The sequence below is a fragment of the Trichosurus vulpecula genome, chromosome 3 (assembly GCF_011100635.1).
Source record: "Trichosurus vulpecula isolate mTriVul1 chromosome 3, mTriVul1.pri, whole genome shotgun sequence".
Lineage (NCBI taxonomy): Eukaryota > Metazoa > Chordata > Mammalia > Diprotodontia > Phalangeridae > Trichosurus > Trichosurus vulpecula.
The window spans coordinates 2,882,826-2,908,932 of NC_050575.1; the positions used below are offsets into that span (position 1 = coordinate 2,882,826).

At 47.3% G+C, this 26,107-nt stretch overlaps 2 protein-coding genes across 6 annotated transcripts; one reads left to right on the forward strand and one right to left on the reverse strand.

Moving 5' to 3' along the window:
• Positions 1 to 6,601, reverse strand: KIF20A (kinesin family member 20A). Its single transcript, XM_036751302.1, has 19 exons — positions 6,379 to 6,601; positions 5,975 to 6,160; positions 5,691 to 5,780; positions 5,479 to 5,598; positions 5,159 to 5,297; positions 4,872 to 5,059; positions 4,646 to 4,781; positions 4,112 to 4,303; positions 3,893 to 4,004; positions 3,729 to 3,797; positions 3,420 to 3,560; positions 3,086 to 3,251; positions 2,811 to 2,975; positions 2,552 to 2,691; positions 2,318 to 2,420; positions 1,916 to 2,117; positions 1,678 to 1,769; positions 1,299 to 1,436; positions 1 to 577 (listed from the first exon to the last, which is right to left on the reverse strand). Exons 2-19 carry the CDS (start codon positions 6,140 to 6,142, stop codon positions 251 to 253), a joined length of 2,688 nt encoding a protein of 895 aa, XP_036607197.1. The 5' UTR covers positions 6,143 to 6,160; positions 6,379 to 6,601; the 3' UTR covers positions 1 to 250.
• A 373-nt stretch (positions 6,602 to 6,974) lies between these two features.
• BRD8 (bromodomain containing 8) lies at positions 6,975 to 26,052 on the forward strand. Of its 5 annotated transcripts, none has more exons than XM_036748868.1 (22): positions 7,027 to 7,060; positions 8,214 to 8,310; positions 9,850 to 9,919; positions 12,742 to 12,791; positions 12,998 to 13,120; positions 13,239 to 13,319; positions 13,788 to 13,852; positions 15,249 to 15,385; positions 16,241 to 16,459; positions 16,809 to 16,953; positions 17,615 to 17,824; positions 18,217 to 18,497; positions 18,771 to 19,259; positions 19,531 to 19,624; positions 19,783 to 19,829; positions 20,521 to 20,735; positions 20,940 to 21,032; positions 21,157 to 21,225; positions 22,241 to 22,418; positions 23,204 to 23,308; positions 23,958 to 24,002; positions 25,675 to 26,052. In XM_036748868.1, exons 1-22 carry the CDS (start codon positions 7,042 to 7,044, stop codon positions 25,732 to 25,734), a joined length of 2,892 nt encoding a protein of 963 aa, XP_036604763.1. In that variant the 5' UTR covers positions 7,027 to 7,041; the 3' UTR covers positions 25,735 to 26,052. The 5 variants fall into 5 exon arrangements, with proteins under 5 accessions (XP_036604767.1, XP_036604763.1, XP_036604765.1 ...); XM_036748869.1 differs by lacking the exon at positions 7,027 to 7,060 and adding an exon at positions 7,519 to 7,538; XM_036748872.1 differs by lacking the exon at positions 9,850 to 9,919 and having other exon boundaries at positions 6,975 to 7,060.
• The last annotated feature ends 55 nt before the right edge of the window (positions 26,053 to 26,107 follow it).

Genomic DNA, 26,107 nt, shown 5'->3' on the forward strand with positions numbered 1-26,107 from the left:
GTTTGCTACGGCTAAGCATATTTATTATAATGTACATACATACATACATGTTGAGTGCATAGGAACCATTAAAAGTGAAAACAGATAACAAACATAATTATTACATATGAGGAAAAAAGCAGCCACTGTAGTAAACCATCTTAGGTAAAGCCCTTGGTGTACATTAAAGCTTATAAAGAGCATCGCAACTTCATGCATACAGCAACTCGCCCCACTTTAGCTCAAGTGCTAGTTTTATAATTATGTTCTCTCAGTACTTCTTCCCAAAAGGCCCAGATTTGAGTAAAGGAGAGCGCCGGGAACGCAGAATGCGGCTGTAGGGACTGTTCTCTGCTGGGCCTTGGCAAGTGGGGGTTCGAGGAAGCAAGTTTCGAAGGAAGGGTTTCTTTCCTGGGGGTTGCTGGGTGGGCTGCTGGTTCTCCTGGTTGGGACCTTGCCGCTTTTTTAAGGAAACAGAGGAGGAAGGGCCCTGCAGCTTCATGACTGTATGATACTGCTCAGCGATGCAGGCAGCTTTCTTCCGAAGATCCAGTTTTACCAGCATCATGTTATTTTGTAGCTCAGTGAGGGTCTGGTCCTATGTTGAAAGTAGAGAGATGTTTAAGCCAACAGAAGAGCTAAATCTCAGAATTCATCTCTTAAGTCCTATTCCACCCCACTCCTCAGCACTGTCCCAAAGAGCAAGGAAAGGGAGGAGGATCATGTACACAGTACTAAGTGCTGTGGGTTGAGAAACTAATCATGGAAATAAAACCACTGGGATGAGATCACTAGATTATTTACTGTTGTTCCCCTACATTAAAGGAGGCATTCCTTTCTCTATAATGAGATCTATAAATAAGGAACTCAGATCTTTGCTAAATTCACCCGATCCTGTTGGTTTGTCTTTGTGGGTAAATGTTTCTCGAAGCCAAAGCTCAGTTGATTGCAGGGGATTACCCAGTCATTAGGTAGCAGCCAAAAGAACTCACTTCCTACCGTGTAATATATATCCTCATGACTGCCTTTGTTTTATGCAACTCTAGGTTCTGCTTATCTCATAATAGCATTAGTTGTTGATCTCTATTTCAGAGTGTTATGAAGAAAGTGCTTTTACAAAGCACTACAGAAAATGTCAGTTACTTAGCAGCCAGTCTTTTCATTATAAAGATCAATAATAAATCTAAAAAACAGTCTAGAGTAGTGTCAGGTGTCAACAGAAAAGTTTCACCCCAGATTTTGGCTTTCTCCCTCACCATCCTCTGCTTCCTACGGTAGGGGCAGTCTGGGGCCAGGCAAGGACCGGTAGGCCAGACTACCTGTTTGATCAGGATGTCATCACAGACGGTCAGGGCCTGGCGGAGTTTTCCTGCTCCAGTGCTATGACAACAGGCCCTCTCGGCTGATTGGAGGGACTCCCCAAGTTTCTGTAGTTCAGTCTTCAGTAGCCTGACGTTCTGAAAGAAGGAACTGTCACTGTACTGTGGCCACAACTAGCTGAAAGATGAAATGTCAGTGGCTCACCAACCCCAAAGGATACAGTTCAGTCTTCACATGGATCTGGGGCAGTGCAGAATGGTTACTAATGGAGAGAGTTGTGGTAGCAAAGAGACAAGTAGTGAGGCTGAAAAAGATGCATAACACAAAGTGATTTCTGATGAGATATACCCTCTCCTCCCTTCTGTTCATTCTGATTACCTTTTGCCCCTCCTCTAACTTCTTGTCCACATCTACAGTGAATGGTTTGGCTGAAGGAGGTGGATCTAACATTCTCTGATATTTCTGCAGTTCTGAGAAAAGAAAGGAGCCAGCCTGGTCAATGGACATTCCTGTCTGGGTCTCCTCTCCAGAGCATTTTGGAGTTGGAATCAGATAGACTAGGACTTGACATCCTCCCCTTTCCCTCCAGTTTAGATCCTCCCTCCCTCTTCCTTGCCTTCAGTGGTAGAAGCCAGCTCTGCCTTGCACTGTTCCAGTTTGGCTTTGGTCTCCTGAAGCTGTTTGTTAGAAATAGAGGAAGCCACCCGCTCAGATCTACGCAAGGACTGCTCAGGATCCAGGCCTATCTGGAGGGGTGCAGACTGCTTCTTAGCCTCTTGCAGGGCTTCCTCCAACTCCTTAATCTTTTCATCCCGCTCCTGAAGGAAGAGCAGAATGCTATGTGATAACCTGATTTTCCCAATGCCTGTTTGGTGACAGCCCACCGAGACTAAGGCCACAGTGAATCCCATTCCATTTCCTAGAGGCCTCGGTCTTAGAGGAGCTTGGTGATAGGCACCCTAGCATCTGACTGGGGAGACAAGGCAGGGTGGTCCCGTTGACTTTCTCTACTATTTACCTGCAGCTCTTCCTGGTAGTAACTCTGCAGGGACTCCTTCAGGATCTTTAGTTTATCCTCGTACATTTCCTCCAACAACTCTTTCTGAGTGTCTAAGTGTTCACTGTGACGCAAAAGACAAAAGAAAATGGAGCAAATTTTCTTTGGGGCTAAGTCAGGTATGTGGAAGAAAAGAGACTCAGGCAGAGTTCCATTCCGTGCCCAAAGGCCTGATTCTCTAGGAGAATCGTCTACCTGCACCACTGCTCCCGCTGCTGCATCTGCTCTATCATTTCAGTACAGATCTCGTCACGGAGCTGCACCTCCAATTTCAACTTCTCCTGCCGCTCTTGGAGCAGAAGCTCTTTCATGGCTTCCACCACTTGTAGTATCTCCTAGGAAAGTCAGGGAAGCCAGATAATTCCTATGTCCTGAATTGCAGTCAGTATCTTAGTATCCCATCTCACCTAAGAAATTCTATTACTCAGAAATAACAGGCCATTTGCTTCCTCACCTCTTTGTCATACATGGAGATGTCAACTTCATCACCACTGTTTTCGTCAGGCCCTGCTTCCTGCTTAGCCCCTGTCTCCAGAGTGGGAGAGGCTCGGAGACTGTGCTCTTTAATGAATGATTGTAGGGATGGAAGCCCTAGTTTCACAGGTGGGGCGTGAACAAGCTAGAGAGAAAAAGAAACCTCTTAAGTTTGTGCCCATGTGGATTTATTTCAAACAGGTATGAACGCAAGATGAACCCAGACATTATACCTGCTAAGTTACAAGGACTCACCTGACTAGCAATGGCTGAAAACTTGGCCACGTGAAGGGTTTCATCATAGGTAGAGGCACAAGGATTCACGTTGACAATCATGCAGGAGCGGCCACGACCCGTGAAGAAGCCCTGGAACACCCGGGTCAGCTTGCTGTCACGGAAAGGGACTAGGTTTTGCTTGAGCCTGGCAAGGGAGGAGAGAAAAGTAAGTTTTGGGAAGGACCCTAACCATTATGAGATCTCAAAGTACCACTCTCAAGAGTGATCAGTATCAGTAACAGGCCTTTCCATCTGGCCACAAGCAAAATTCAGAGTCCCCACTGTCCTTCCTGTGGTTGGCTGGGTACTTAACCGTTGCTGGTTCTGCCGTATGGCAGTGATACAGCGGCCCAGGGTATGAAGGGAGGTGTTGATGTTTCCTGCCTCCTTCATCCGCTCACTCATCTTCTGTTCCTTGCAGCGCTCTGAGCCAGCCAGATCACACAGGGACAACCTGGATGGAGGAGTTGAGTCTGAACCTTTATCCCCTCCTACCATCCCAACCCTCATGCATCTCCTAGGAGAGAACTTCATTCTAATGCTTCAACAATTCCCTGGGATGTCCGGCACCCAAAGAGAACTGCCCAGGGCCAGAGTCAGATTCCTGCAACATAAAACTCACTCGCTGATCTTAGACACCATGTTGCCTTCTCCCTGCAGGTGCAGGATCCGGATGGAGAAGATACTGTGGCTAAAGGACACAAGGGAGAAGCAGGAATGAGCACAGTGGCCATTTTCCCCTGACGGGGCCCAAAGTTCACTATTTTGCAGCAATGGCTTTCTTACCTGCGACTGGAGTTCTGGTTCAGGTGAGTACTGGCAAAGCTCTGATTTTTACGACCTAGTTTCAGGAGCTTCCAGGCCTCATCGGCATCCTGGATGTTAATCCAGTTCAGATCTGAGGAAAACAGGGAGAAAGGAGAAAGTTAAAAACATCTAATTTTTCCTTCCCTTCTTTCTCTCTCCCTTTTCTAGTTACTTTCCTTCACCTCCAACCCTCACTACCTTTCACATAGGGATTGCCATTTTGGTCTTCACATAGCCGGAGCGTCTGCCTCTTTCGCTGCTGGCTGGGGGGCTCCAACAAGTCAAAGATCATCTCGTTATAGATCTCAAAGAAGGAGATCCAGATAGAGAACCGGACATCAGCTGGGACACAGAACGGGGCAGTGTCTGGCTCAGCCCATCTACACGTGTCTGTGGAAGGTACAACAAACAGTCAGCCACAAGCCTAGCCCTGGTCATCATGCTTGCCATCTCAGTAGCAAAGAGCCATCCTGGGCCTTCACTCCTAACAGCAGCAATGGGTCTCTGGATTTCCAGCAGAAGAAACTGCACTTGCAAGTTAAGTTTAAAAACATGCCCGTCACAAGCCCAATTTGGGAATTTGTTTTGCTTGACTATGCATACTTCTTTACAAAGGTCTGGTCTTTCTTTTTCAGTAAGGAGGGGTGCAGATGAGATGAGGTGGGAAGGAGAAAAAAATTGATTGTGCTCATTGACATTACACCAAATTCTTAAAAATTAAAAAAAAAATACCCTCCATTTGGTTGAGGCTGACACTGCTTTGGCTAGTAGAAGAAAGTCCGGCAATGCCACTATCAAAACTGGCACTGGTCCCCAGCTGTAGTGATTCAGTGTTGTGGCTTTTCTTCAATGAGTTTATCACTTCCTCCTAGAGAAATCCCAGGAGAAAATAAATACCAAGCTTGTCCGGGAGTGCTCTTGCCCTTCATTAATACAATTCTGGGACCTGGACACTTACCTCCCGAGAGCTGCCATTCAGCAGGGCTGCCTTCTTCATCTCTTCCTGCCTGGCCTGCTTGCTATCTAGCCAGATCACTTCGTTAGCAAATGAAGGCTTCAGATCAGAGGCTGGGTAGAGCTGGTTCTGAATGCTATTGAAGATCACAGCCAGAGAGCGAGGTAAGATCCCCCCGTCCTTGTTGCTCCCTAGAAATATAAAACAGGAGAGCTGAGTGCCAGCACTTGGAACGCTAAGAGATCCTTCTAAAAACTCACCAGGACGTCATGGTGCCGAGGTTCACTCACCCTGGACAGTATGGGTCTTTCCGGAGTTAGTCACTCCGTAGGTATAAATGAGCCAGTTGTAGCCTTTGAGCACGTCTCGGATCATTTCTTTCACTGTCAGGTTGAAGAAAGATGCCTGTCCTACTTCTGGTCCAAAGATCTAGAAAGGATACAGCTCCTTGAAGTCTCTTTTGTCTTGACCGGAGGCTCATTTCCACTCATTCCAGCCTAACCTGCTTCCTCCCCAGACCACCGCGGACTTGGCCACCTTGGGGCTCTTCCTGCTGGCAAGCATTCCCCCACTCATTCTCCATCTCAGCGGCGAACTTCCAGCTCCATACCTGGGAAAAGGTGAACCTGTGTGTGGCTTGGCCCACACCCCTCTCGGTGCTTTTCATGGCAAAGGAGTCCTTGGGCGCCTGCAGAACGAGGGTCTCGGGGGTCTCGATCCGGACGCAGCCCTGGCGAAGGGAGCAGGCATCAAACAGGTCAGGAGAAGGAAGCTGCCTCCTCACCTCTCACACCGCAGCACACCTGGCTTCCGGGCGCTCACCTGTTCTTCGTGTCTCTCCACCTCTGAAGGCAGCAGGGGCCGGATCCTCAGGTACACCTTCACCTTCTCCGTGCCGTCCTCGGGTACGACCTGGCACCGACGACATTAAACGGCTACCTCTGAGCCGGGGATCCGCCAGGGACCTGGTCTAGTGCATCCCCCTCTACCCTCTACCGCTGCGGTCCGAAGGGACCCAAGAAAAGCCCCTGAAGACCCAGCCTGCGGCAAGACCAGGGTGGGGAGCGGGTGAATGGGTGGGCGGGGGTCCTCTCCCGGGACTTTACCTGCTCTTTGTCCTCCCTCGGGGGAGGGGAGATGGCCGAGAATTCCGACAACAGATCTTTCTGGATCCCGGCCCCCAGATCGGCGGCCGTGGACTCGAACATGGGCGACACGATGACGTCCTCGTCCGAGAGGAGCCCCGCCGGCGGGGTCAGGATGCCCCGGGACATGACGGTGACAGGTTCCAGCTTTGGGTGGAAGGTATGGGGGTGGAGGCGGGGCGTGAGCGCCCTCCGCACCTGGAGCGGTAACCCGTCCCGCCGCCGCCCCAGGCGCTGCCCGGATCTGCTGGGACTGGGCGGGGGCCTCAGCCTGGGGGACCCGGAGGCCGAAGGCTGCGGGGTCAAGTTCACCCGGGTGAGGGGCGCCGGCCAAGGACCGAGCCCCGGGGCCTGCACACGCTTACCGGTGGGCGCGAAGACTTTCCCGGCTCGGTCTCCGCTGAGGGGAGCTCGCTCTGGGTTCCTCCGCGGCCTGGGCCTCCGCTCTCCCGGGGGAAGACGCCGCCGCCGCCGCCGCCCGCCGCTCCGGTCCTCCGGCCCCAGGCAGTCCCGCAGCTCCGGCCCAGGTCCGCTCCACCCACGAGGGGCAGCTTTGTTTCGGGTGCGGGCTTTCAAACTACGCGCTCCGCCCTCTCAGCCAATCCGGCGGCGACATCGCATCCGCCAATCCGGCGGCGACATCGCATCCGCCAATCATGGCGCTCAGGAGGCGGGGCGGGTTACCAACCGTCGCGGCGTGGGCCTGCGGGCTTCTGGCTCCGGTCCCCGGCTGGGGGCCCCCGCCCACCCCTAAGGACCCTCGACAGCCTGTTCCCGCCATAAAATGTGCACGGAAACCCAGAGCTGAGGCCACCAGCCCCCGCCCTCCCGTTTTCTTATTCAGAAGCTTGCCCGAGAACTAGAGGCTCCTCCCCCACTCTCCCCCACCCACCCCAAATAAACTCCATTTCCCAGAAGCCATCTGGCTGTGTGTCGACTTGGGGGCGGCACTCCATTTCCCAGAGTCCCTCGGGGCGCAGCCCGATAAGGACCTGCCCCTTCCCTGGTGGGGAAGAGTCGGGGCCAAGATGGCGACAGGGACGGGCAGTGAGTGTCTGCGCTGCTCGGGGACGGGCCGCTGCGGCGGTTGTGGCAGAACCCCTCCGCCCGCCCTCCCTCCCCGCTTCCGGCTCGGGGGTTGGGATTCGCGGCGCCTTCGGCCCGGGGGCCCTGTGAGATCGCGCTAGGCGAGACTCGAGCCTTCCGAAGGGGCCGCCGCCGAGGGCTTGTTTGGGAAGGGTTGTGATGGAGGGCCCCGGGCCAGTGCGGAGACCGGGGGGGTGGGGGAGGAGCGGGGCGGGGCGGGGCCGCTAGGCCTCGAGACGTAGGAGAGACCCGAGGATGGAGGCCCCCTCCGGCCCCCGCCCCTCCCCCTCCCTCGTCCGATGGCTGCGTTCCCGGCCGCGGGGGAGGGGCGAGGCCTTCTGCGGCCTGGCCTGCGGGGAGCGGCTCGGATTTCCGAGCCAAGCGTGTGGCCTGAAGCGCGTCTGCGGGGGCCGAGCTCTCCCTCGCGAGTGGCGCAGAGGTTTTAGAGGGGGGGGCGGGGCCCTTAGGCGTTAGGCGGCCCACCCCTCCTCTTTTTTTTTTTTTCGCCTTTTGAAAAACAACCATAACGTTCTCCGCTGTGGAAGGATTGTGGGGTCGGGAGCGGGGAGGCCTGGGCTGCAGCCCGAGCTTAATTGCAGGCGCGTTTAAGACCTGTAGCTCGCGATCTTTAGGCCTCAGTTTCCCAAACTGTAAGCTGGGAGGAAAAGGAGGGGTTGGACCGTTCGCGGGGCGGCACACGTGAAGGAGCCCGGCTGTGGAGGTGGAAGGGCCGGGTTCAGACCCCAGCGCTGCCCCTTAGCGAGTGTGGGAGAGAGAACGGGCAGGGGGTCTAGAAAATCAGGGCATCGGGCTAGCCCGGGGGTGCGGCCTACGATAGATGCAGGAATTTGGATGGAAAAAATAGGAGGGGTTTGAAATCCTAGAAGGGGGGCCGTGACCCACGGTTAGAGCCCCGAGCCGGATGATTTGCGAGGCCTCCCTCAGGCTTCTGCCCCTTGCCCTCAGGTGGGTCGTTGAGATTGGGACTGCCGCCAAGGGGCTGCCACGGAACCGGTTGGATCCGGTTGGATCCGGAGCGTTCTGGCCTAGTTCCGGTGACCGGTGCGCCGCTGGGCCCTGGCTGCTCACCGGCCTCTGTTTGCCCTTTCCGCAGAACACAAACTGCTGAGCACCGGCCCCACGGAGCCCTGGTCCATCCGGGAGAAGCTGTGTCTGGCCTCCTCCGTCATGAGGAGCGGCGATCAGAACTGGTAAGACACTCGGGACGGGAGTCACACGTGGGGTGGGCGGCGGCTGGGGAGCCGGGGCGAGGCCCTTCGGGTCATCGCCGTCACTCGTTAAATAGGAGATCCCGGCCTCCGCAGGACGCCTCCTGGTGCTCACCCGGGCCCGTAATGAACAAGGGTAACATCGGGAGGGGCCGCCGTGTGGCCTTGGGCGAGTCACTTAACCCCGATGGCCCTGGCGCCCCCCCCCCCAAACCAAAGAGAGGACCATCAGGCACCCTGCCCCCTAAGCAGCAACGATGCAGGAGCTGCCCCGTTGCTTCCTAACATAAGGGAGAAGGTAGTGGCCTTGAAGTCCAGAGCCCGGGCCTGATTTCCTGCTGACCCCGGACTTAGTCCACAACCCCTGCTCTAGTGCTGCCCTGCTTGTGAACAGCGTGAAGTCATTCCAACATGTCTAAATGCGGATGTGTAAAAAGCGCTGTCTTTACAGCCTTTGGTTCCAACAGCTCCTGTGTGATGGTTGTGAATGAGGGGTGTTTCAAGCATATCCAGATGCTTTGGGGATTAATAAAATGCAAATTTTTTAAAATGTTACTGATTTCTTAGTATTTTTCAGTCATTAAGTAAACTCTCAGTCGTTGGATGTTAACGTTAAAATTCAAAGAGGTGGATTTATTTTACATTCAAAAGGGGTCTTCATGTGCAAAGCCTGGTAATGACTTCCTAAGTCTTCAGAAGGGATAATAGTACTTGCCACTCCCTGTGTTAGAAGAGTATTGGGAGACAATTGCTTTGGAAACCTAAAAGCACTATATAAATGTAAGTTATTACACGTAGGAGATGTGATAGTGACGTTGTCGATCTGCATCATTTTGAGAACGCGGCTTTGGGGTTTTTGGTTGTTTTTGATCAGCTCAGAGGCTGAATCCTAGTTCTGTTGCTGTTCTATAATCCTGGGCAAACCCTACTCTGAGCTTTAGTTTTCTCATCGTCAGAACGAGCTTGATAATACTTGTATTATTTGCCTCACATGGTTATTGTAAGGAAATTTCCTTGTAAACCCTCAAGTGATAACATAACCAAAGACCAGAATAAATAATAAAATAGGCCAATTTGTTAAACGCAGCAAACGCAAATATTTAATTTTATTGTAGCATAAAATCAAACCCAGCATTTGACAAAACACCTAGTGAAGTAGTTTGAACTGGCGCTATACTTTATTTTTTAAGGCATTTCAGCCATAACAAAATAAAAATGCTGACGTATTCCCCAAACTGAGATAGCATTAGGTACTACTTCTTGCTCTTTCTCATCTAGAAGTTCTACTTAGGAATTTTCTTTTCATTCTAAATGACTTTTATGTTGTTTATTCACTTCCATATTCAAAGTCTGTTCCTTCACTGCTCAGAACAAAACTCCTTTTGGTTTTAAAAGTGTGGCTCCTAACCTGTGGACCTGAAATTCCCAACATATCTTTTGTCCTCTCATGATGGAGTTTTATAGTATGTTGTGGTCCGAGACTGATGCTTTGAAGGTCCTTATTTTTTTCTTTTTTTGTAGGGTGTCAGTTAGCAGAGCAATCAAGCCCTTTGCTGAACCTGGCCGACCTCCTGACTGGTTCTCTCAGAAAGTAAGCTCCAGGGATAGTGTCCTTCTATAGCAGTCTTTCCCACCCAGCCCCATTCATTTAACCAGAAGACCTTTGCCATGTTGAGAGGATTGAAAGTTACGCAGTTTTACTGTAGGAGATCAGTGACCTTGGCCTTGTATTTCCTCGTTACCCCCTCCTTCAAATTTACCTGTTTACGTTGAGGGCACCACTATCCTTCCATTTACCCAGTTTTACAATCTTGGGTTCTTTTTTTTTAATTAAACTTTTTTTTTCAACTGACTAACATCTCTCCTTCCCACCACCAACCATTTCCCATTGAAAAAGAAGGAAGAATGAAGTCCTTTTAACAAACCTGTTCAATCTAAACAAATCCCACACCGACCATCTCAAAAAAATCTAGGTGTCTGTTTCCACTCTTACGTCCTCACTTCTGTCAGGAGGTAGCATCCCACTCGGTCATAAGCGCTCGGATTGTTGTTTCAGAGTTGTCTTTTTTTTTACGTTGTTGCCATCTTTTCCTAGTTCTTGCATCATTCTTGCCTCTTCCTCTCCCTCACCCAGATCTTGTGGACTTTGTCTCTACAGCCTCTCTCAAATCCATCCTCTTCTCTATTCCTAGGTCAGGCCCTTATCACCTCTTACTTGGACTATAGTTAGGGTTGTTTCCAGTCTCCTCAAAGCTGTTACTGATCTTTCTAAAGCACAGATCTGATTATGTTATTTGCCTTTTCAAGAACCTTTGGTAGCCCTCTATTGACTCTAGAATAAAATAATAGCTAGTGTTTATATAGCACCTAGCATGTTCCGGGCACTCTGTTAAGTGCTTTACAATTAGTATCTCATTTCTTCGTCACAACAACTCTGGGATGTAAGTGACAAGTTAAGTGACTTGTCCAAGGTCACAGAGTTAGTGACAGAGGCCAGATTTGAACTCTGGTCTTTCCAATTCCAGGCCCAGTGCTCTAGCTACCTTCCAAACTAAGCTTGGCATTTAAAACAACTTACAGATTGGATCCTGCTTATTTTTTTCCATGTTTACCGTTTATTACTACCCGTCATGCATTCTGCATCCAGGCTATTCCCTTCTCATCTCTACCTCTTAGGATCCCTAACTTCCCCCAAGCACCAGTCAATTCACGAACTGTCTTCTATGGCATTGGTCTCCAAAATTTTGATTGTACATTGCTGTCAGTAAAACTTTTTGCCTCCAGTATATGTATGTTTACTTAGAAGTTATCTTTGTGCAGTATCGTATTAGCGATAATTATAAAATTTAGACACAGAAAAGACATTGAAAAAAGATGTGATAAAGATTAAATATTTGACCCTGGTGTTCATAAGGAGCTATACAGGAGTGATGGAGTTAGACGTGTACTTCAGAAAAATCTCTCTTGCAGCTCTATGGAAAAATCAGGCTTGAGCCAGGCAGAGACATTAGAAGGCTACTGTAGGTGATGAGGCCCTGGGTACCGGGGTAGTTGTATGAATAAAACAGAGGGGACAGATAGAAGAGTTTTTGTGAAGGTAGAAAGGACATGATAAGGGAGGGTGAGGAATGGAAAAATGACATCATGATTTTGAACATGGGTGACTGAAGGGATGGGGGTGCCCTTGATAAGAAGTAGCGACTTTCAGAAGAGGAGTGGTCTGGGGTGGGGGGTAGGGTGTAGGAGGAGTGGAGGATGTACATAGAGCACACTTTTAAGTTTTAATCTACATTATTAGCATTTCCTCTACTTTCTTAACTTGAGATAATCAGACAGTCAATCAAGCCCTGATTTGTACAGTTTGATTTCAAAGGTAGAAATGCTCAGAATATTAACAGTTCTCTTTAGAGAGCCAGTCCAAGCTGACTCCAGTACGTGGCTGGTGTGGTGGGAAAGATGTAATGACATCTGTGGTGCAGATTGCACCTATCCATGCCTGCTTGTCCTGTACTGTTCCTACTGTCCCAGAGGAAGCAAAAAGGGGATGGAGATGCGGAGGGCATATCTAGGTGTGGAGGATGCTGGGGAGAGAGAAGGCAGGACATCGTGCCTCTGCGTTTGCTGCAGGTGTTCGGATCACGGTTACAGCTACAGCTCTTCTTTCCCTCTACCTCCCCAGTTGGTGAAGTAGGAGAGCACATGCTAGTGATGAACAGAGTCATAGAGTTGTATTGGAAGAAGTACCTGCTTGGCTCTTGTGGGGATCCCTAGGATTTAACCCATCTTCCTGTTCTCCAGTTGGTTGATGGCGTGTCCTTGCTATCATACCGTGGTTGCTTGGGGGTGGATAGCCCCCATTTTAGAGACTAGTTTATCATGAGAATGCTTTAAGAAACCTTTCTCGGCTTCCTTAGTCATTAGTATTCCCTCTCCTACCCACCTGTAGGTTATATCTTCCTAGGAGAATATAAGCTCCTCGTAGGCAGGGAGTGTTTTGCAGTGTCTTCAGTTCTTAGCACAAAGTACGGAGATTTAATTGGATTTGATCCTTCTTCTGATCAAATAGGCCTGTGTTTCTGTTCCACTTCTTCTCCCTTCCAGCCCCCCTTCTAAATTCTTTCCTTCATTTATCTTTTCAAAGACACATGCTCTAGGCTAGGCTTGGACAGGTGCTAATAAGCTGACTTGGTTACAAAGAAGTCTGTCTTTTAGAAGCTACTTCCTCCCCCCCCCCCATTTGATCTCAGTTCACCGAAAACCAGATATTTCCTTGAGCTGTTGAGATATTGTTTATTAATGATAAGAATAGCTAACATTTATATAGTGCTTACTGTGTGCCAGGCACTGTGCCAGGCACTTTATGGTTATTATCTCTCTGGATTTCATTAGATTCTTGATTCTTTGTTTCCATAGCATTGTGCTTCCCAGTATTCGGAGCTCCTAGAGACCACTGAGACCCCAAAGTGAGTGACAAGCCAAGGGATTTGCCAAGTGTTTCTAGGCATATTTATGAGGTAGAGGGAAGTTATTAGGAAAGTCTGGTTTTAGAACGATGGGAGGTTGAATTAGAGCAGAAAGTACTTGCGATTGAGTGGTGGGGAAACTGAGGGATATTAGTTGAATATGGGAGAGAGATTCTTGTGCTACTTTGTGGATTGTCCTTTTGCAGGAGGAAACGTGGTGAAAAGGGGGAAGTGGTAGAAACAGTAGAAGATGTTATTGTTCGGAAATTGACTGCTGAAAGAGTTGAGGAGCTGAAAAAAGTCATTAAGGAGACACAGGAAAAATACAGGTATGTATCACAAAGGGTGCGGGGAGTTAAGAAATGGTGACTTTTAGTACTGGGCCAGAGTAGAAGGTAGGTGTTGAAAATTGGATAAAAGCCAAAAGATCTTTTTCTCTCCCTGAAGACAACTGAAGAAAGACGCAGAACTTATCCAAGCTGGACACATGGACAACCGACTCGATGAACTGTACAATGACATTGCAATGTGGGTAGTATTAGTCTCATCTCTGTGCATCTTTCTCCCTTTTCCCTACAGAAAATCTGGTCTACATAGTCTGCTTGCTATGCCTGTAGACTTTAAAGACAGTCTTAAAGGGGAAAGCCGCCAGGTAGCTTATATAGACACAATGACCTGTGTGGAGCTGGTTCTAGAAGGTGATTTCCAGTACCACTGCCATACTGTCATAGTAACCCGGCTTTTATCCCCAGTGCCAAATTTAGCATTTTACACTGAGTGGGCACTTAATAAATCTTGGTGTGATTGGATTTGTTCTCATTGGAAAATGATAGTTTGTGCTCTGTCTGAGTCTAGAACTCATAGATGAGCTTGATCTCCTTCCTTCCTGGCCTCACTGAAGAGGCTAGCTCATCCTAGCAGAGCATTCCTAGAACCACCACAGAATTTGGAGGAATACCGCTAACTGTCAGTTAATACCTAACGTCCTCTGCCCAGGAAAAAGAAATTGGAGGAAGAAGAGGCTGAAGTGAAGAGGAAGGCTACAGATGCTGCATATCAGGGTGAGCGGAGACACAAGGTATTCTTTTCAGAGTTAGAAGATACAGCGTTGTAGGTTATGTTACGGAAAGATAATGCATGTTACTTCACAATTTTTCTTCTCCCCTTTCTCGTGTCTATTGACCTAATCCCCCAAATACAGCTAGAAGGCCCAGATAATCTTTTGGGAAATGAGAACAGGGACTTCTGAGTTCTGCTTGATCCTGATCTGACCCTAGATGGGAATGATTGGAAGACAGCACAGGATTGTCAGGACATCAGGCTTTAGAAATTAAATACTTCTTAAATTAAGGCACATTCAGGGTGGATTTGAATAAACAGTTTTAAAAGAGGAAACACAGATTTTGAATAATTACTTAAAATGCCCAAGTTCATTAATCAAAAAGATGTAAATTAAAACAACTTAGCAACATTACCTCTCATCAGATTGGCAAAAATAATCAAACAGTGGAATTTGGTGCTGACAGAAAAAAAATGATACTCTTAGTCTAAATTGTGTTGTGGGGACAATACCCTGAAAAAGTTAAACAAAAAACACTGCCTGTTCAAAAGATTTTCACAGGGGCACAGTTGGTAGTTGTAAAAAGGACTAGAAACAATCTAAATGTTCAACAAAAGGGAAATGGTTAAATAAATTTAGGTATATTAATAAATTTAGGTAATGTAATTAAGGTCAAACATGAATAATATAAATATATCTGGAAAGACCTTTTTGTAAAATAGTGTAGGACTGGGGACTAGGCCTGTGATTTAATCAGGTTAGCAAACACCCTCTACCAATGCAAGTTGGCACCTTCTTGGCAATTTGCAAGCTTAGAGAGTTGCATAGAGGTTAAATGATTTGCCCAGGATCACTCGAGCCAATACATTTTCAGAGGCTGGGCTTCAACTCCAATCTTCTGATTTCTAGACTTCTCAATTTACTTCACAGTTACGGTCTCCAAATAATGTAAGTGGCTACAAGCATCTTTATTAATGTTTAATGCTAAGTTTGCAGTAAATATTTTTTTAAAAATAACTTCATTCACGTGGATGCAAGGGAGCCTAGTCATTAACAATTCTACGTGTGACCACTAAATCATAGAGATCCTTCCTTCTCAAAAACAGTAAGTATAAATAAGCTGCCTCTGAAGGTGACAGGATAATGAACACCATCTGGCACCATGGACCATTAGGATTATGAAATGAGTTTGCTGAGTAATTGAAAACGAAATTGAGTTTAAGGAAGAAACTGAGCTGAAAGAAGCTGCTTTTCCATATTTGGTAAAAGAAAACAAAGGGCACTGGTTTTCTTGCCCCAAGTTTATAGTAATGCCACAATGTGGCTTTTTAGCATATACAAACTAGTGTCTTTATTCTGTCTTGAAGCTTTGGGTGGTATCCTTTTGTTTGTTCCAGCTCGACAGGCAGTGAAAACACCTCCTCGGAGGTTACCGAGTGTGATGGTCCGATCCCCGGCAGGCTCTGCTTCTCCAGGAGGTGACTATCCACTGGGCGACTTGGCTCCATCAACTATTGAAGAGGCCAGTCCTGGCGTAAGTACGCTATTAACTTTGGAAGGATAAGCCAGCAGAGGGCTGGGAAATAAGGGGATCAGTTAAATCCTAGAAGCAATGTCCAGGTTCCTCCAGATATATCTTGTTAAAAATTGAAGGGCCGCTAGGTGGCGCAGTGGATAGAATGCCAGGCCTGGAATCGGGAAGACTCGTCTTCCTGAGTATTAATCTGGCCTTGTGACACTTAACTATGTGACCCTGGGCAAGTTACTTCACCCTGTTTGCCTCAGTTTCCTCATCTATAAAATGAGCTGGAGAAGGAAATGACAAACCACTTAGTGTCTTTGCCAAGAAAACCCAAAAAGGGGATCGTGAGTCGGATATGACTGAAAAATGACTGAACAGTAAAAATCAAAGTCCTAATTTTCTGTGCCCCCTGCACTGAGCTGGAGGAGGGCCTAATGATTGAGTCTTATGTTGGGGCATGGAAAAACTGGATAAGAAAATGTTAATTGTTAGAGCTTTGCAAAGGTCTCTAGGCTTTTGAGGGTTGGAGACAGGTTGTTTGCTCTCTAGATTGAGAAATAAAATGGACAAAAAATTTGACATACCTCATCTAATTCATCGTTAGCAAAGTGGGAGTGAGGAGTTTCTACTGAGGGGAGTGGAGGGAATATACTGTTGGTTTGGGTGGCCGAAGCAGTTCCGAGGAGATGCAGTGTTGGTCTTATGAATAGGTGCTATTTAGGAGGTATTTCTAGGCGTTCTGCTTGGGACTTAGTTTGGAGGGGATGGGGGTGAGGAGCACCATATAGATAAGAGAGACTAACCCTTCCAGATTAGTAGAAACCAAGAGTGTGAGAAGTCAGATACAGGTTCTCTGTTGTCTCTTAGGTAACCCCTGGGACACTGCCGAGTACCCCAGTTACCTCGTTTCCTGGGATTCCTGATACCCCTCCTCCAGGCTCTGCACCCTTAGAAGCCCCCATGACCCCAGTCACAGATGACTCACCCCAGAAAAAGATGCTTGGACAGAAAGCAACTCCACCCCCCTCCCCTCTGCTGTCAGAGCTTTTGAAGAAGGGCAGCCTCCTGCCTACTAGCCCCAGACTGGTATGGAGACTTCTGTGGGTGTTTGAGAGCTTAGTTCTTGGAAGGGAGTGTCTGGGGCTAAAAATGTTTGGTTTTTTTCCTTAGAAAGGTCTAAAAGTGGGAGTAGTGGTCTAGCTCTTACAGGGTGCTTTAAGTCTGACGCATCTGAACCACAACTTTCTGAGGTCTCTTCCCTGGAGAACCTATCTCTAATATATGAGATAATATATGTGTTCTGTGGGTCTGGGATTTTTTTCTTATCAGATGGAATATAGGCTTAGTTTTATAAAGTTTAATCTATTGCCCGAATGTCTTTGGGTAGATTGGGGGAATCTCAGATGTAGCCTTCACACCTCTTCTTGTCTGATAGGTCAGTGAGAGTGAGATGACTGTGGCTTCTGGCCACCTGAACAGTGCAGGTGTTCTCCTCGAGGTAGGCGGGGTCCTTCCTATGATGCATGGAGGGGAAGTGCAGTCAACAGCCAGCACTGTTGCAGCCTCTCCTGCTGCCTCAGGTAAGTCTGTGCTGCTCTTTCCTTCTGTTTCTTCTTTCAGGGTTAAGCTTGGTGTAGTTACTGGTGCCTTTTTAGTGGTTTGTTGAAATGTAGCTAATATCACTCACAGAAGGGTAGCGCTTTGGGGTTGGTTTGGCTTTTTTTTGACACTTCAGCCTTTCCTCAAACTGTTTTGTTCACCAACATCATAAAGCTTCAGAATTTGAAAGCCCTCACTCCACTCTGTCCCTGAAGAAAGGAGTAGCACAGACTGGTATAAAGAGATGAGAGGGGAGGGGGCGGGGTGACCTGGACAGTGAGGGAAGCGTTCCTATTGTCAGTAGTGCTCAGATGAAGTTGTGTTTGGGCAGTTAGGACCTATCGCTATAGCTGAGAAAAAGAAGATGATTGTGCTGATTTCACCAGAATTGGTGGCTTTATTTGTGTACATTTTTGTTGTTCTATCAGACGCCACGCGACGAGCGTCCTGATGGCTCACTTCTAGCGTAGATGACGACTAAAGGTTTTTGAGTGACGTATGTGTAGGGCCTATTCAACACAAAAGTTTCTTTTATCCTCTGATTTCTAGAGAACGATTGTTAATTGAGTTTTAGAGAAGCTATTGCTTTCTGTTCATGTGCTTTTCTGCCAATTCCGTTTTGTGTACCTCTTTGTCTGTTAGGTGCTCCTACTCTTTCCCGGCTTTTAGAAGCTGGTCCTACACAGTTCACCACACCTCTCACTTCCTTCTCTGCTGTTGCCAGTGAGTCTCCAGCTAAACTTCTACCACCCCCTGTAGAGTCCGTACCCCAGGCTACCATTGTCATGATGCCTGCCCTGCCAGCACCATCCTCTGCTACAGCGGCCGCCACATCAGAAAGTGTAGTTCCAGGTGCGTCCCTGACCCAGACACTCAAGCCACTTGCTCCAAGATTGCAGAGTTCCCACGTGGGCTTCAGGGAGGAAAAGTATGACTAAGAACATCAGCCCCAGTTCAGAACTTTTATTTTCTTTATCCACTGACTGATGCTCTTAGAAAAACTGGTATGAGAAGGAGGGTGGGTGGACTTTGTGTCATGGAAAGGCAGGTGGGGGGATATTAGGGGCCAGGTTCTTGCTTTGCCTCCTGGATGAAACTGGGGAAGGGCAAAACAGTCATGAAAGTTCTTATTCTTGGTCTAAATGGATAAGTACTTAACATTTGTCTCTCCTAGGTATGGTATCTTTGGTGGTCAGTTTGTACCTAATAAGCTCCTGAGGTGTTTTATTCTTTCTATCGTTCAGTGAGTCAGCCTGACACTCGTGTACCTATGGAGGCTGTGAGTGATCAGCATACCGTGACTGTTTCCATGGACAGCAGTGAAATCTCCATGATCATCAATTCTATCAAAGAGGAATGTTTCCGATCTGGGGCAGCCGAGGCCTCTGGAGGATCGAAAGCTCCCAGCATCGATGGGAAAGAAGATTTGGACCTGGCAGAGAAAATGGACATTGCTGTGTCTTATACAGGAGAAGAGCTAGACTTTGAGACCGTGGGAGATATCATTGCCATCATTGAGGACAAGGTAAGTGCCCAGCTGAGGCTGAGAGTTTTCCGTAAGCCTTGTTCAAGATTCCTCTCCCCAGCCTTTCCTTACTCTGTGAATGAGAATTGCTAGAAATTTCTCCTGCTTCTGTCCCTATCTTTTGTGGCCCAAAGGAAAGGTGCTGACCCCTTGGTTGCTGCTGTCAGAGAGAGGAGGGAGAGAGAGAGACTTAAGATTCAGGCCACCTCCTAATGAAAGTGATGGGCTGAGGCTTCCCTGGATGGCCTCATTAGTCTCTCTATTATGGAACAGGTGGATGACCATCCAGAAGTCCTAGATGTGGCAGCTGTGGAAGCTGCCCTGTCATTCTGTGAAGAAAATGATGACCCCCAGTCTCTGCCTGGCCCTTGGGAGCATTCTCTTCAACCGGAGCAGGAGAAGTCAATCCCTCCTACCCCCGCAGACATGACAGTCAAGCAGGAGAGGCTTGACTTTGAGGAACAAGAGACCAAGGGAATCCGTGATCTGGTGGACATTGTGGAACCAAGTGCTGAGGTCAAGGTTGAACCAGCAGAGCCGGAGCCCAGTCATCCCAGCCCTGAAGTACCAGCTGGAGTTGTTATAACAGCAAATGCAGAGCCACCTGAGCTTAGAAGTCAAGATGTAGAAGAAGAACCCAGAGGTGCCGCTGCTGCCACCACTGCTGCCGCCGCCGCCGCCGCCGCTGCTGCAGAGATTCCTGAAGTGGAGACCTTGATTGGGAAAGTTGATGAGACAGCACATCCTGCAGTGAAGATAGAGGTATGAGAAGAGTGGGTCGTAGAGAAGTGACAGCGGGCACACCTTTCCTTTTCCCAGTGGCATGTACCATAGCACTGATTTGAGCTTTTCTTCGTTAATGCTATGTTGAGTACTACCTGAACCCCATAAACCATGATAAGGACAATTCTGTCTGGTTCTAGCTAGCCAGATCTGTGGTTGAGTACATAGGTGGGACTTGATATTTCTCTTCTTGGTGCCCTTGTCAGTCAGGTTTTTGGATACTGATTATTACGTGTTTTTTTTTCTTTAGGCCTCTCCTGAAAATATGATGTCTCTCCCACATGGTCAAAATCCCCGTGAAGACCCTTCAGAGACAGATAATCAGCACAAGTTTGAGTTGTCAGGTAAATCAAGAAAGTTATGCTCTCCAGACAATCAACTCAGTGGAATCAATTCTTATTCTTGACATATTTTGAGGTATGGGTAGGCAGCAGGGGAGCACAGGTCATTGAAGAGAAAGAAGTTTGTGAGAAAGACTTGAAGATGTCTCTTTTCTCTGCAGATTCGTTGAAAGAAGAATCAGGAACTATTTTTGGAAGCCAGCTAAAGGTTATTTAGTATTTTCTTTCTTCCTACCATGTGACTCGATTTTACATAGCAGTGCCTCTAAATGTCAATATTTTTCTCCCAAATTTTTCTGGGACTTGAATGCTTGGAAGGAAATGTGATAATTGATTCTAGAGATTGAGCAAGATTGATAATCTCTAGTATCACTGTGTTCTTTTCTTGTCTAGAGCAACATAAAGCTCCTCTTAGTGCTTTTTACAGATGGCACTGCTTTTGATAAGCCTTGGCAATACTAAAGAGTGATGCCGGAGTAAAGATGAGTAGAGGCAAGAAAAAAGATTTCATTTCAAAAAAGGCAAATTATCTATCCAAAGTGAAAATAAAATCTTAAGTTTTTTTCTGCCTTTCAGTCCCTGCAACTTTCCAGATTTCAGAAAGTAATTAAAGGTGGACTTGCACAATGACACATAGCATTAAAACCATTTCATTTCTGTGCTTAAGAAAGCCAAGGATGGGATGGGAGCCTCATAGTTTAGATTTAATTACGTTCCCAGGTGTGTTAAGCTTTTATAAAAACAAAATTCCTTGACATCAGTTCAAGTGATGTTTGAACGTACATGTAGTTCAGGTAGATGAAAGACAGTCAATAGATGTGAGTATTAGGCTGTTCCTATAATTAATCTAACTTGATTCCCAGACCAGAAATTTGCTGATTGTAACTCTTATGTCCCAGGATGCCCCAGGTGAGGATGATGATGAAGATGGGGCCAGCGAAGCAGCCAGCCTAGAAGAACCCAAGGAGGAAGACCAGGGAGAGGGTTATCTGTCTGAAATGGACAATGAGCCTCCTGTGAGCGAGAGTGATGATGGCTTTAGTATTCACAACGCTGCTCTCCAGTCCCACACTTTAGCAGACTCCATCCCCAGTAGCCCTGCATCGTCACAGTTGTGAGTGTCCAATGCTCTTAAGAGCTCCCAAAGGTTAGGGAGGGTGGGAAATAAGAGTTCTCTCTTCACTTTGTCATTCTCTTTGGTCTTTTGACCTGGATTAAAGGGTAAGCTCAGAGTTGCCTGAGAGCCCTGGAAGTATATTCTGTTAGACCTGTGCCTAATTGTGGGCCTGCTTTATCTCACAGGTCCTTTTTATTTCAGTTCTGTTTGCAGTGAGGATCAGGAAGCGATTCAGGCCCAGAAGATATGGAAGAAGGCCATCATGCTGGTATGGAGGGCTGCGGCCAATCACAGGCAAGTAAGGTTTTCATGAAGTCAGAGGCAGGATTCTCTGCTCATCCAAGAAATGGAACCACAAAGGTTATTACTAATATCTGTATTAGTAAAATGAATTAATAATGACTTCTGTTTTGAATAGGTATGCCAATGTCTTCTTGCAGCCTGTCACAGATGACATAGCACCTGGCTACCATAGCATTGTACAGAGGTAAGCAGTGGTCTTGGCTTGGAGAAAACCTAGCAAATTTTACATTCACTTAAACACCTATTACAATACTGCCATATAAAGAAATTGCTGAAAAAATGTTCCCTGCCTTGGTTAATTTAAAAAATAATACATAATGAATGCTTTAAAAAGATGGAAAACAAAATGAACTCCACAGGGCAAAAGATGGAAATCAGCTGGGAATCATCTGGGATAGGGAAAAGTACAGGGGACAATAATAAGCGTTCGTTAAGTGCCCACACTGTACCAGATGCTGGTTTGATAAAAAACGTTCTGCAGAACTGTTCACGTGGTAGCATTTGAGTTGAGCTTTAATTGATAGGTAGGAATTTTAGCAGGTAAAGCGTGAGTGAGGATACAGAGGCAGGAAAGCCTGTTATATTCAGAGGAAAGAAGAGTCCTTTTGGAGGGAAAGCAAAGTGTGGAGTAGAGAATAGTATGGGGTGAAGGTAGAAAGGCAGAGTGCTGCCAGATTGTGGAGGACCTTGAATGCCAGGTGAAGAAGATGGAATTCTGCTTACTAGTACGCAACAGAGTCACTGAGGATATTTTTAAAGTACGATTGAAACTTGAGAAAAATTAGTCCAGCCATGAGAAGAAGCGGAGAGGAAATGGTGTATTAGGAGGCTATTTCAGTAGTTTGGGCATGTGGCAATGAGGACGTCCACTAGAGTAGTGATGGGGAGACCATGACTCAAATGAAAGAAAACTGATAGCTCAGCAGCATTGGTAATGGTACGCACCGTTGTGCAGGACAGGCAGAAGGTACGGTTGCTGGTTTTTCAGCGTCTGGTGTCCATCTCCCAAGTTCTCTGTACGATATTTATTTGCATCTTGGTTAATAGTCAATTAATATTGATCATTTTGCAGGTGGGGGCTGTAGTCATGACAGTTGTGGTCCTAATACAGCCTAGAAACAGTAGAGAGAGTTGCTGTCTCCCAGAAATGGGGCAGCAGCCCCTTCTTCATAACTCTTTACCCTGTGCTCCCTTTCTAGGCCGATGGATTTGTCGACCATCAAGAAGAACATTGAGAATGGGCTAATAAGGACAACAGCTGAGTTCCAGCGAGACATCATGCTGATGTTCCAGAATGCCGTGATGTACAATAGCTCGGATCATGATGTCTACCACATGGCCGTGGAGATGCAGAGGGACGTTCTGGAGCAAATCCAGGTGACAGCAGAATCCTTGTTGCATAGTGCGAGTGTCAAAACGCAGACAGGAAGGGATCTTTACCAGCCACATAGCGACTTAAAAACAAAGGGATGTTGTGTTGTATTTTTATTTATTTTGTTAAACATTTCCCAGTTACAGTTCAGTCTGTCTCTGAATTTGACAAGTCTAGTGACTACAGGACCAGTCTCGGAGTCAGGCTAACTTGGTTTCCTATCCCAGCTCTGCCACATCTTGGCTTGGTGACACTTAGCAAGTTTCTCCACCTCTTGACACCCCAGTCAGCGCTCTATGACTGCAAGATGCAGAACAGTTGTCAGTCTGTCTGCATTGGTAGAGGGAGTTTCCTTACCAGGGAGCTCCCTACCCCAAAGAAATCACCAAAAAATAAAATTAAGCATGGTGTGGGGTAATGTAATTTTACAGCCCTTGGGCTCCCAACTAGAAACACAAGGTGGTTCAGCCACTTTTGAGAGTCAGTAGAAAAGCTCTGCAAATAATAAGCATCTTCTTTTCTCTACCTCTGTCCTATTGCTTCATTGCCAGGTACCCATGTACTTGTAGAAGTGCTATATGATCTAGATTGTACATTTATTCAGCTAGTATCTTTCTTTCCTAAAGCTCATGCTGTTAACTCTACCAGCTTACTACTGTACTGAATGATAATGGAGTACATACAAGACGATCCATACTTAACAACCCCATGCTTTGCCCACTGGAATTGTCCTTGCTGCCGTTGCCAGTCTTTTAGTGGCCTCTGCAAACCCTCTGTCTTCTCCCTACAGCAATTCCTGGCCACACAGCTGATCATGCAGACATCTGAGTCTGGAATCAGTGCCAAAAGCCTTCGAGGGAGGGATTCTACCCGCAAACAGGACGCTTCAGAGAAGGTGAGGGAGCCAGGCTATACCTGTGCCTAGGATAAGGATAAATCTGTTTTACAGAGATCTGGTGGTAGAAAGCCACAGTTCCCATGATAGGTTTTCTAACCCACAAGTACACATAGACCTTTAGGACTTCAGCAGCATTTATAGTCAGGTGGATGTTTGATAATCTGGAAGCTACATTTTTTATCAATAGTCAGACCTCTGGGTGTTGGATAGGCTGCTCCCAAAAGCCCTGATGTTCTTCCGGTAGCATGGTAGATGTTTTCTCCCAAACCAAACGTTGAAGAAGCTGGGAGTGACAGAGAGAGACAGATGCAGTCACTTGGGGGAAACTGTAAGTTGAGAGAGTGATCTTGCTGGGGAGAGCACTTTCAAGGTGGGGGAAGCTACTCAGTTTGCAAGGGTTCAGGTGCCAGTGAATCCCTATGCTAGAGGCTTAATGGCCAGATTGCTTTTAGATCTGTTTCAGTGTCCTTTCCTCTTATTCTTGAGTTTTAAAAATTTGCGTCCATGTCTGTATCTGTGTGTGTGTTTGTGTGCGTGGATATGTGTGTGTTTGTATATGGTGCTTGAGTCTCTGTCCTGAAGCGTGAGTTGCTTGTGGCTGAGAGTTTCCGTGGAACCTGATCAGTGTTTGTTTGTCCTCTAACAGGACAGTGTCCCCATGGGCTCTCCTGCCTTCCTTCTCTCTCTCTTTGTAAGTATTGAATGGCTGCAAGGGATATTGATACCACAAGGTTCTCAGCTCCTGGTAGCGGGGGGTGGTAGAGGGAAACTGACATGCAGACTCTAGCAACGTCTTCAACTTCTGTTTATTCAGGTCATTGAGTAAGAAGTGTTTTTCTCTGCTGTATTCCTGTCTTCTATGCATGCATGTGTGTGTACGTGTGTGCGTGTGTGTGCTGGGTGGGTACTGCCTATGTTGTAAGGGGTCACTGGGCTAGGCTTGTGTAGTCTGTGGGTGGTGGTATGAAGCATCTAGAATGCACATTCCCTTCTTTCCTTCTCCGTCTCTTTTATAGCACCAAACTATGTAAGTTATCCCTTTGCAAATGAAAGGTTATCCAAACAGTTGTTGGCTGGCTTTCTAACAGCTTCCTATTCTTGCAGATTTTCAGTCTGTCATTTCCTCCTCTAAAATGAGTTACAAGACCAAGTATACCAGTGATAATGCAGGGGGGGTGGGGGTGGGGCAGGGCTGAGGGATCCACTGGAGCTGCCAGCCTAAGTTTGATTTTTGGAATCAAGTGGTTTTGACTTTTCTTTCTCCACTTTGTTCATTGTGGGTCAGAGAAGCAGCGTGGTGTGATAAAACGCCAGACCGAGAATTAGGAAAACTGATGACATAATGCTAGCTTTGTCCACTGATTTTCTTTGTGACCTTGGGCAGGTCAGTTTATCTGTGCCTCATATTCTACATTTCTTCTGCATAATAGAGCTAACGATACCTGTGTCACCTACCTCACAGGGATGTTGTGAGGGCAGAATTAAATTAATAGTTGTGAAAATGGTTCGGAAAGAGTTCAGTGCTATACGAATGCAAGACGGTGGTATTTTTATTATTCTTCTAAAGACTTGGCAAATTAGTACCAAAAATTTCCTGGCCCACCAAAGATGTTCACTAGCTCATCTTCTCCCACAGGCTTCCCAGCCTGTACTACTGAAAGAACAAATTAAATACAGTCACCATTCTTTCCTACTGGCCTGCTGCCCATCATCAGTGACTCTGGATCACCCAGGCAGGTGTCTGGCTGCTGCAAGGCTGGTTTATAGGATTGGTCTTCTAACCTTTATCTATTGAAGACAGCAAAATATTGCACAAGAGGAAGGAGCTGGGCTGCAGGGAGAGAGCAGCAGATGGAAAGAAGCCTTCTGATTGTCCTGCCCTCATGGAAAGCAGCTGTCAGGAGGTGCTAGGGAGCTAGTGCCAGGGTCAGTCGGCAGGAAAGGCCTTTCTTGTAGGGACCCCAACAGCTGGACAGGTACGTTAGCCAAGAATCTCACTGTTCACTGCCCTTTCTGACTTTCTGTCTTTTTTTTGACTCTTCCTGTCCCTTTGCACAGGGATCTGGGAACTGTGGGTGGGGTGACTTAAGACTCATTCTGTGGGGACCCCCAAGGTGAATGCTAAAGGCCTCTGTTGGGTTGGAACAGGATTCCCTGTCCTGTTTCTCCCCCGCATCTCCTCTCACACACCACCAGGTGCTCTTCAGCCACTTTGTGGGAAGATGGGAATGCACCACATTTCCTTGGATTCCTCTGCTGATTTGTCTCCTGAGAAACTTGACTCCCAAGCGCGCCGGGTCCCACCTTCCGGTAAATGTTGACTCCCCTCTGACGCTTCCTTTCTTTGTTTGACTGTCATTTAGGATGGGGGCACAAGAGGGCGCCGCTGCGCCATCGAAGCCGACCTGAAGATGAAGAAGTGAGGCTTTAGATCAGCTTCTTTCTGTGTGGAAGCCAGGAGAAAAGAAGAGAGAAGAGGAGGAGCTTGGGCTTGTTGGCCTTGCTCCCAGAGCGGAACAAGAGGCATCTGGGCGATCGTGCACAGGCCAAGGAAACGTCTGGGAGAGGCAGTGCCCTCAGCGGGACTGCCCGTTTTAGGGCAGAAGTGATGACCTGTGTTTGTGTCCCCGTGTGTAGCTAGCGATTGTGGCTAGTTTGTACTGTCATGTGAAGTGTACAGCCTTTTTTAAACCTGTCAAGTGTCTGTGTATACAATAAACTCTAGAAGAACGAAAACCCTAGCCATATTTGTGTGCTCATTTTCAGTCTCGATGGCTTTCTTGATGAGGTCAGCCA